This window comes from Hydra viridissima, unplaced genomic scaffold, assembly GCF_058129835.1.
Source record: "Hydra viridissima isolate aposymbiotic clone 2 unplaced genomic scaffold, HvirCarnegie_v1 scaffold_1, whole genome shotgun sequence".
Classification (NCBI taxonomy): Eukaryota; Metazoa; Cnidaria; class Hydrozoa; order Anthoathecata; family Hydridae; genus Hydra; species Hydra viridissima.
The window spans coordinates 15,736,732-15,747,608 of record NW_028324300.1 but is presented as its reverse complement, the minus strand read 5'-3'; the positions used below and the strand labels follow the sequence as shown (position 1 = coordinate 15,747,608).

Below are 10,877 nucleotides of genomic sequence, written 5' to 3'. Positions count from 1 at the left end.
ATTTACTTTTTCTAACAGGACTTAAATTATTTTTCGGTATTTTTTTATGTTATATATCAGGATGGTAATTCTATAAAATGATCATGTGTATTAAATTATTTAATCAAACAATCTGAAAGTATAAGTTTATTTCACTCTCAGGAAAATTAGTTTTAAAATTCACACAAACCTGTTAAATTTATTTATAATATATTTATGAATTTAGAATTTATTTACAGTTTGTTTATGATTTATACAGAAAATGGTTTTAAAATGAGTGTTGATCAGAACCTGGTGAAATCACTTCTTCATGCATCTGAAAGAGGAGATTTAGCTAAAACTGAATTATGTTTAAAAAGTGTTGCTGTTGATAGTATAGATGACCAATCTCATACTGCATTGCATTTTGCAGCAGCCAATGGACATGAAAATATCCTACGGGAGCTAATCAAAAAAGGAGCTGGACTTGAATGCAGAAACTGGTGTGGTTGGACACCTATAATGTTTGCTGCCTACTATGGACATTATAATGTGGTTAGTATTTTATTGCAAAATAATGCAGAAGTAAATATTCCAAATTCAAGACTAGCTACACCATTAACTTGTGCTGCTCGTTGTGGCCATATTGGAATAATTGAGTTGCTTCTTCAAAGTGGTGCTGAAGTTAATCAAAGTGATAACCCTGATGTTACTCCACTTATGGCTGCTGCTCAGCATGGTCATACATCTATTGTAAGTTTGCTTCTGCAATATGGTGCTGAAATAGACTATAAAAATCCACATACTGGGTATACAGCCTTAATGCTTGCAGCTTGTAACGGTCATTTAGATATTGTTAAATTACTTGTCGAGAAAGGCGGAGCAAATACAAACTTGACAAATATTCTTCATCAAACTGCTTATAATCTAAGTATTCTACGGCGGAGGTCAGATGTTGAAAAATACTTAAGTGTTCATACTCAAATGATTGAACAAAAGTTGCCTATTGCTGAAGCAACTTTAATTGATGTTGTCAAATTCGGTAGTGGTTTTATAGAATGACTAAAACATAGTTTCGTTTTGGATTTTCACATTAAAAAATATTATTTAAACTTGTGGGATTTTAATAGTGGAGCAAAGATATTAAGTTTGATATACTATTTACAATTTGTTTTTTGTTTTAATTTAGGCAAATTTGACCTGGTTCAGAAAATGTTTAATAGTGGCAAGAAAATTGATGTAAATGCAGTTGATGCAGATGGAGCAACACCTTTAATATATGCATGTATGAGTGGAAATATTGATATAGTGTTACTTTTGTTGAAAGCAGGAGCCAAAACTGATGTTCAGGACCAGCTTCATGGATGGACTGCTCTAATGCAAGCCACTTTAAAACAGTGTGTTTTTTAAAAATCTTCTCACCCAAATAACAATGATAAAATTACAAATCTGAATGTTTAAGTTGAGCTCAAAGTATCTGATTTACTTTTTTGCTTTTAACACCTTATAAATTTTTGGTATATATGGTATGCGTGTATTACATATATTTATGAAATGTTTTACACCTAGTTTATATATAATATAGCATTAATATGGTCTTATTATGTTTATATTTGTTATGTTTTGTCTAAAAGACACTTAAATGAAGTTCTATTGTCTTAGGCATGTGCACATTGTAAAGCTTTTGATCCAACATGGCGCTAATATAAATGTAAAAGACTTTGAAGGATTTCTTGCATTTGACTTAGCTACGCTAGTTGGTGTGCCTGAGATCACTCGAATGCTGGTTCCTGATGGTAAGGCTTTTTTTTAAAAAAAGTTTTAAATCTCAATTGTATAACCCTGTTGCTTTAATATTTGTTTATGTTATATTTGTATGTATTTTTAAGTCTTTAGTATTCAGTTACTTTTAAAACTTAATGTGTAAGCAAAAACAAAAAATATATAATTTTTATATACAATCAAATTTGTATATAGATATCAATAATAAGCATGCAAATTTTCATTTAGTACCTGGTGTACAAAGAGCTTTGTTGGAACAAACCAGGTGAGCTCACTGTTAAAATGTTGTATAAAATATTAGATCTACCAGAATGTGTTGTCCAAATTTATCACAACAAGTTTTGATAGGTAAGCACATATTTATTTGGTGCATGTGTGCCAGAATTCATTAATAATAATGGTAATTACGTTATTTGATAAAGTTTATTGATGTTAAGAAATATTTATACATTGCTTTATTCCAAAAATAGGCAGAACTTTATGCATATACATACATACATACATACATACATACATACATACATACATACATACATACATACATACATACATACATACATACATACATACATACATACATACATACATACATACATACATACATACATACATACATACATACATACATACATACATACATACATACATTGTAATTGGTCTTCAACTACCATCAGTCCAGTAGGACTTATCCATGCAGCTCAAAAATATGGCTTAGTTCACAGTCAGGACTATGAGAAGACATGGCAATTAGAAGAGAGTTTAAAAATGAGAATCTAAATACTTTATACAGCTATTCACGAAAGTTTAAACAATTGCAGAATTTTTATCAAATATGTTTGGTTTTTGTTTAATAAAAAAAAACTGTAAAATGATATCGAATTAATTTTTTTTATTTGTTAAAGAAAAAGTAATTAGCTTTAAAATTAGTATCAACGTATTACAAAAATTTTAATATTTAGTTAAAAAAAACAATTACAAAAAATCATATAGGAAAAATAAGAAGCACAAAAGTTTAAACGAATTGCAACAAAAAATTAAAAAAAAAAGCAAAATTAATATTTAAAGTGTGGACCACACTCGTCGTTTACGTTTATCCGTGATTGAAAGAATAGGTTTTCTAGCAGCTGTTTACGTTCCATTACCTTTGTCCAACAATGTTCATCTCACGAGCTCTCTGCTAACTTTTGGATTATTTTTTGAGTCGTTGAAGATTTCTGCAAGCTTTTTGTAGCTGAGTCTGGGGTTTTCTCTGCTCATTCTGAATATACCACTTTTGTCACGGTTGCTGAGTTTGGATGGTCTCCCAGTACGCTGCATGTCGGAGATGCCCTTGGTAAGTTCCCAGGTTTTGATGGTTTTTCGAACGCAAGATTGAGAAACGTGAAGTATTTTGCCTATTTGAACGTTAGTGTGATTTTTTGTCCTCGCCATACCAATAACTTGCCACTTGATCTCACTAGAAACTGCTTTGCAACCCATTTGCACGCAATTGAAATTAATTTGAAATTTACAATATTTCAAGTTGATTTTTTAAAACTTAAAAGCTGCCTGATGATAAATTTTTTGATTGTAATTGACTCATTTTGACTTTATTTAAAAATAAAAAAAATTTTCGCCCCGGATTTATCAATTAATTAGCAAATAATTGATCCTAAATAAAATCGTTTAAACTTTTTTGACACCTCTTAATTTGTATCACCTACCTGTTCATGAAATTTCTCAGTAAACAGTGATGAGTTGAAACCTACTTTTTTTAATTTTACTAACAAATAACCTATATACTAAATTAGAAAAAAAACTATTTTGAAATCTATTTCCATTAGATTTTTATTCAAGAAAAACTGAAGATTAGATGTTAAAATTCTGTAATTGTTAAAACTTTCGTGAATAGCTGTATAAAAGAACTTGATATATTACCAAACAACAACTTTAATCAACAAAGTAGCTGTAAATTAAAGCAATTTAAAGACAAAGAAAATGGTCTTACTAGTAGCTTGACTTCTACAGTTTCAAAAAATTTATCGTTTATTTTTATCATTTTCACACAATTACTTTACTTGAATTCGCACCATACAGTTGATTCTTTTTATACAACTTAAAATGGAAAGCTTTGTTAAAAATCTTTATTTAGCTAAAATTCTACATTTAACTTGATTTTAGACCACACTTAATATAAGAGTTTTTTTTGTTTTTCAAAATTTAACAATTTCATATTTGAAATTTATTTGTTTTAAAATTTGTTTTTAGGGATGATAAAAACAAAGTAAGTTTATAAATTTTTATTTTATTTCTAACAGTTAAACAAAAATTTACTTGCTATCAAAGTGTGCTTGTTGATCTGAATCACCACATCATCATCATCATCATCATCATCATCATCATCATCATTATCATCATCATCATCATCATCATCATCATCATCATCATCATCATCATCATCATCATCACATACTTAAAATATTTTAACATAAAGATAACTTTTTCTTTTTGTTTATTTTTTGAAATCTGAGAAAGTTTTAGTAAGAGAAATAATTTTTAGGCTTCATGGGTTTCAAAGTTCAGCGACAAGTTAGGAATTAAGCAGCGCACACCACAATCTTTTTCTAGAGTCCCTGTTCAACCAAGCGATATTGTAAGTGGATCTACTGTTGGCAATGACATAATGGATAATGAGGAAGAGAAAAGTGAAATAAGAGATGAACTCAAAAAAACAAGTTCTGTTTTGTCAGGTAAAAAGTTTTTTTTTTTATTTTGTTTTGAAAGGTCATATTTAATCTATGTTTCACATGCCAAAATTTCCAATTTAATTTTAGTTCTTGTTAACAACTAGTTGCTGAATTTGATGTTTTTTTAAAATATTTTTAATGAATCTATATTATCTGTTATAAACAAAAACAACAATCAAATAAATCAGCTCTTGTAAACAAAGTTAATTTCATAAGTTAAAGCTAATAGATATTTTAAGAAAACCATCACTTGCCTTAAAACATGTTATCTTAATTTTTTAGGAATATATCTTATTTTCAAAATAACTTAGTGTCTTACAGCATTAAAACCTAGATGTTAAGTTTTAATGATTCTATTGATATCCATGTTTTGAATGGGTGCTCATTCAAAATATGGATACCATGGATGCCATGGATACCAAACATTGGGTTTTTATGATTGCAGAAAATTTAGGTATTTTATGATTACAGAGAGTTTTCAAGGTCTGCAAGCTTTGAGGCCAGATATATATAAACTGTAATTTGATAGTCTCAGACAGCCAATTTTTCACAGTCCTAGTTATGTAGCAAGGGACGTCTCTTGAATAAAAACAACAGTGGGTGTCAGGAAAGTTGACCAAGATCCAAAGAAGGGCTTACATATCATACCTGGTTTATTTTTTTTGATTTAATGAAGCCAAATGGTACAAGGGTACTTTTCAACAGTACTTTTTATTAGAGAATAACGTAATAAGCTTTTTTTTTCTTCAAAATTTGCAATCCTTTTTGAATAAATTCTGTAAAGATGAATCTTTTGGTTTAGGCCAATCTCCTAGCACCTAGTTTATCTTTGACAACCCTTTAGACTGATGCCTCAGACACATTGAGGCCCATGGAAGAAAGGATTGTGATAGTACTGCAGCAGATATCTTGCTAGTAGATAGTTGTAGTACACAGAGAGTTGTATTTAAATCAAGTGGCACTTAGATATGAGAAATTTTTTTTGGCATTAAGATTATTTATGACTTTTTAACATGACATTACAACATCAGGATTATCACTTTGATTAAGTTCAGCACCACTTTGAAGAAATGACTCAATTATTCCAATATGGCCACAATGAGCAGCACAAATTAATGGTGTGGCTAGTCTTGAATTTGGAATATTTACTTCTGCATTATTTTGCAATAAAATACTAACCACATGATATTAAAAATAAGTCATGTTAATATTAATAATTAGAAACAACTTATCTATTTAGCTTGAACAAAGTTTTGCTGAGAGCATAAAGCTATGCAAGCTGAAATGACATTTTTGTACAAAGCATGAATTACATTGTAGGCCCTTAACAGTAGTCTGTTTTCAAATCTTTGTAAAAGAAGTTTGTGAAGTCCTAAACTATATTGATAATTAAAAACCTGTAGACCTTCAATAGTCTTCAATTAGTTTTTTTAGATAAAGATTTTTGTTAATTTTTTCATAGTTCTTGATGCTGCTATGGCATTAAAGGGAAGCGCTAAAGCAAGATTTGTGAGTTTCAAATTTTTTAATGTTTCCCTACTTGAAAATATAAGGGTTCTTGAAATTATATAAATTAAAGTAAAAGTAAATATATATTTTATTTTATAGTTACAACTATATAAGTAATTTTAGATAACAAAAAAAAATTATTTTTTGATTTGATTTTATGATTGGTGGTTACTGAGTTAAGGGTTTAAGTTTGTTGGTGTAACTTTGATAAATAATTTTTTGGTACAACCATTGAACAACTTTGTTTGATCAAACAATTTTACCGTAAAAGTCTATTTTATATATCTTAACATATTTACCAAAAATGTTAACTTCTAATCAACAAGCTGTCAATTATTGTACTGTTTTTTTCTCTGTACGCAATATTCATGTGATAAATATGTCTTTTTACTTTAGACTTTAGTTTCACCTCAAGTAAAACTTCCTGATGATGTTGTTGCCCCCGTTGTAGCTCCATATTCAAAACTTCCCAGCTTTGATCTTCCTAAAATGCCCATTATGAAGCAATCAAATGATATGGGTAGTTTAACAGAGATTTCACCAAATGTAAGTGTCAGTTTATTTTTTTTATGCTAATGTAAAAACTTCCTGATGATGTTGTTGCCCCTGTTGTAGCTCCATGACTGAGCTGAAAGAAGCATGATAAGATTATAAGTCTTTGTCATTATAAATTTTAAGTTGTGAGTTGTTTTATTAACACCTTTATTATGTAACATATAAAAAAAATGAACACAAAATTTATGTTTTTTTAAATATTCATGCTCTTTTTTTTTCTTTTTTTTCTTTTTTAAGAACTTCAAACAATTTTATTATGTGAGAATTTATAAGTATTATTGAATTGTTATCTTTTAGTATTTAAATATTTTGTTTTACAGTGTGTTGCTATGTAAAACTTATAAATATGAATCATAAGAAACCATTTTTGCATAATATTTGTATATTATTTTACATATTATTTATAGCATATTGTGTTATAATAGGTGAACACAAACAGTCCTTTTGCAGTAAATGGGATGACATTCCGTTCTCTAAATCGTCCTCAAACTTCAACTAACAGTGTATTGATTTCACCATTTCATAATTATGGATCTGATTCTCCACAGTCTTCTCTAACATCTTCTAATTTTACTTCGATCAGTCAAAATCGTGGTGGCCCTGCAAAAATGCCATCATCAAATTTTAAAAAGTATTTTTTTCTTTTTGAAACATTTTGGTTTTTCTTTTGTTACTCTCTTTGTTTAAGCTCAAAAAAAATTTTTATTATATTTTTAAAATTTTTTGGTTAAATGCCACCATCTGTAATTATCTGAATGGCACTACTTCAAAGTTTTCAATTTTTGATTCGCAGGGGAAAAAATAAAAAAAAATAAAATGATAACTTGAAAAGTATGCTCTCTTTCTATTAGTTAGAGACATGAAAAAAAAAAAAAAAAATGTTTTATTTAATTTGTAACTCATCTATATACCTACAAAACTTGCTCTACATATTTGTGGCATTCTGCATAACAAATTTTCTAATTCTTTAAAGTCTTTTATGTGAGTAAATTCCCTGTTGTCCTGATTGTTTACAATTGACCACAATTTTCAGTTTCTTCCTTCTTTATTACAATATTCCATAACATTGGAGTAGAGTTTTAAATTTTTCACCAATTAAATATTTTGTGGCTAACCTGGTGTAAAACTTTTTTTAATTACTTCATAAACTAAAAACCAGGTTAGCCATTGAATATTTTTCTTGCCACAATTTAATTATTGCTGATCATGTTTCTACTGATAATCCACAGTATCTTTTCTTTTTTTTTTTTTTTACTAACTTTAATAAAAATAACAAAGGTACAACCACTTAACTTTTTAAAATATAATACCAAAGAATAATTAAATGTTTATGTTTCTTATCATCTGTAACCTAGGATTGTAACAAACATTGATGTTTATAATCATGAGGTTTATCAATATCTGCTTTAAGAATATATTTAAAATAAAGAAACGCAGTTGAAAACAGATCAGGAGAATGTGGTGGCTAAATCATAGTTTTTATTACCCCCTTAGTAGAAAGTTTGTCCAAGTAATTTCTGCACACAGAACAGAAAATTCTTTAGAAATCCCATAAAACTTATATAGACCTTCAGGATACTATAGGAGTTATGTAGAACTTCTTTAAGATTCACACAGAATTTGTAAAAAATGTTTGAAACATAGAACTCTTGATCCAGAAGCAGAGCTTCATATTGTGTTAAGGACATTACCTTTGTGGGAACAGCCCTGTTTTTAGTTTCTACTAAAACTTGTTTTTTTTAGATTACCAGCACTTGGTGGTGAATACTCACTAAAATCTCCTACAAACCACTGGAATAATCAGTTTTGTGATAACACCACTTTTACATTTAATCAACACACTTCAGATATTTTCTCACTGTCTCCTATCAACAACACAATGAATACTTCAAGGAAAAAGGATTACCTTCCAAATATTCAGTTCAATGCAGCTCAACCTACATCTGAATTTGATAATACTTGCAATGGTAATTTTGGTCAATGGCTTTTATTTTTTCTGATAGCTTTTTTATTTTCATGTCTTTGGTTCCGAATGAAATTTCTGAAGTTTTTCTTGTCTTTTAGATATCAATGTACTGTTAAAGCAATTATCGTTAGAAAAATATCGATCCACTTTTGAAAGAGAAGAGGTATTTATAGTTTTGCTCATTAAAACCAAAATGATATAGTATTAATGGCTGCCATCTATTTTGTATTCATTTTAGTTACTTCCTTATTTTTTTTTAAATTTCTATGTAGGTTGATATGGAAACCCTTAATGAAATGGATGATAGTGATTTGAAATTGATCGGTATTGATCAAACAATAAACCGTGACCAAATATTACAAGCTGTTCAAAAAAAAAAAGTACTTTTGTTTTTATAACCAAAAGTGTAATTTTCATTTGTTAAAAATTTTTACAAAAGTACATTAATACTTAGATAAAACCCTCACAAAGCTTCATAATGAATGTTGCTTATAAATCCAGGAATAAAGATAAGATGAGATGAGATGTACAATAATTTTAAGATTTAAAATTAGTGTATTGTAAAATGCGTATGTGAAACTCACAGTACTGTTGTCCATAGATGCTAGTAAAATGCCATAATATTGCATTGCTAGGATACTACATTCTAAAACCAGAACGCTCATCACTTTAATTATGATATCATGATAATAGAAATGGTAATAGAAATCACACAGGAATAACACTCCATATCTATCAAGTTTTGAAAACTATTTACATTTTACTTTATTTGACCAAGTTTTAGAGAAAGACAAAATTGTATTTCTTTTACAAAGTGCAATTTTTTGAACATGAAAATAAAAGTCAAGTTAGTATTTCAAATGCATTTAAAAAAATTTCTGAATTGAAAATTTCTTAAAAATGATAAATCATTACAATAGATCAGCTTACGAAAGTCACTTGATAAACAATAAATCAACTGGCAACTGCAACTGTTACAACAAGTTGTTACAATACAATTCAGTTTTTATCACTTTTGCATACTTTCTCTTCCTAACCAAATAAAACTACTTTTTGTGACACCTTTTTTGCTGCAAATATAAATATGGCCACACCAATAACTTCAATAAACAGTGGAGAGCAAACAGTTTTCTGAAATGTAACTTCTTGCATGTAAGACTAAACTGGTAGCAAATTTCTTTATAAGTAACTTTATTTAAAGTATTTAACCATTTAACAATATAATGTATAATATTGTTAAATGAATAATTTTAATAACTCACTGAGTTTTTATTAGTCTCTTAGTTTGTTCTTGAGTTTTTAATGCTTTGCTCATTAACTTCTCTTAAAAAACTTTGCTCATTAACTTCTCTTAAAAAACTTTGCTCATTAACTTCTCTTAAAAAACTTTGCTCATTAACTTCTCTTAAAAAACTTTGCTCATTAACTTCTCTTAAAAAACTTTGCTCATTAACTTCTCTTAAAAAACTTTGCTCATTAATTTCTTAAAAAACTTTGCTCATTAACTTCTCTTAAAAAACTTTGCTCATTAACTTCTCTTAAAAAACTTTGCTCATTAACTTCTCTTAAAAAACTTTGCTCATTAACTTCTCTTAAAAAACTTTGCTCATTAACTTCTCTTAAAAAACTTTGCTCATTAACTTCTCTTAAAAAACTTTGCTCATTAACTTTGCTCATTAACTTTGCTCTTAAACTTCTTATAAGTCCAGATACCTTCATCAATGATGGTACGTTTTTGTTTACTGAGGTTGCCTTTTCTTTTTCTTTAACTAAGTGCCTTTTTCTCTTATTACTTAAAAGTCATGTTTTCATGTCATCTAAAGCAAAAGAAAAACATTTGCTGTTAATAATTTTAAAAAGGACATTTATTTTCAATTTCTTAATTGTGACGTTTTTTTGTGTGTGGCGTGTTTTATCTATTTTTAAATTCGTACTTAATTTTAATTTAATTTTTAATTTATATTTGCTATGTTTTATTTTTTAGGTACCCAATTATATTTTACCAAGAGCTTTGAATATTACGAGTCCATGATTATTTTTCGACCCGTTTTATTTAATGAAATCGATCTCCTTTGTTGACAAAATGCCTTTCGTGGCTGACATTTGGTTTCCATGGTATACTAGTATCAAATCAAATTTTTCCAGTTACGTTATAGTGGTTGTCGATTGTCCGACTATATATAAGCTAGGTTACAATTTTTCTGCATTGAAATAATGAGTTCTACTACTTATTATAACATAATTAATTTTATAGTTATTTTCACATAATTTATTAAGAGGTCTGGTGCCGTCTTCTCCGTGTACATTGCTGTTTTTTAAACTTATTTCATTGAATGTAAATTTTATTTTAGAAAAGAAAAAGGAAAAATGAAGTCTTTTTT

At 28.3% G+C, this 10,877-nt stretch overlaps 1 protein-coding gene across 2 annotated transcripts; it reads left to right on the top strand.

Annotated features, from left to right (window-relative positions):
- The first annotated feature begins 148 nt into the window (after positions 1–148).
- On the top strand, positions 149–10,864 carry LOC145187700 (uncharacterized). 2 transcript variants are annotated; one of them, XM_090073166.1, is made up of 13 exons: positions 149–513; positions 1,148–1,355; positions 1,621–1,754; positions 1,969–2,005; positions 3,988–4,003; positions 4,280–4,469; positions 5,929–5,975; positions 6,372–6,521; positions 6,956–7,161; positions 8,274–8,497; positions 8,595–8,659; positions 8,769–8,876; positions 10,481–10,864. In XM_090073166.1, exons 2-13 carry the CDS (start codon positions 1,171–1,173, stop codon positions 10,526–10,528), a joined length of 1,410 nt encoding a protein of 469 aa, XP_089929292.1. In that variant the 5' UTR covers positions 149–513; positions 1,148–1,170; the 3' UTR covers positions 10,529–10,864. The 2 variants fall into 2 exon arrangements, with proteins under 2 accessions (XP_089929292.1, XP_089929288.1); XM_090073162.1 differs by having other exon boundaries at positions 206–1,000.
- Positions 10,865–10,877: the final 13 nt, after the last annotated feature.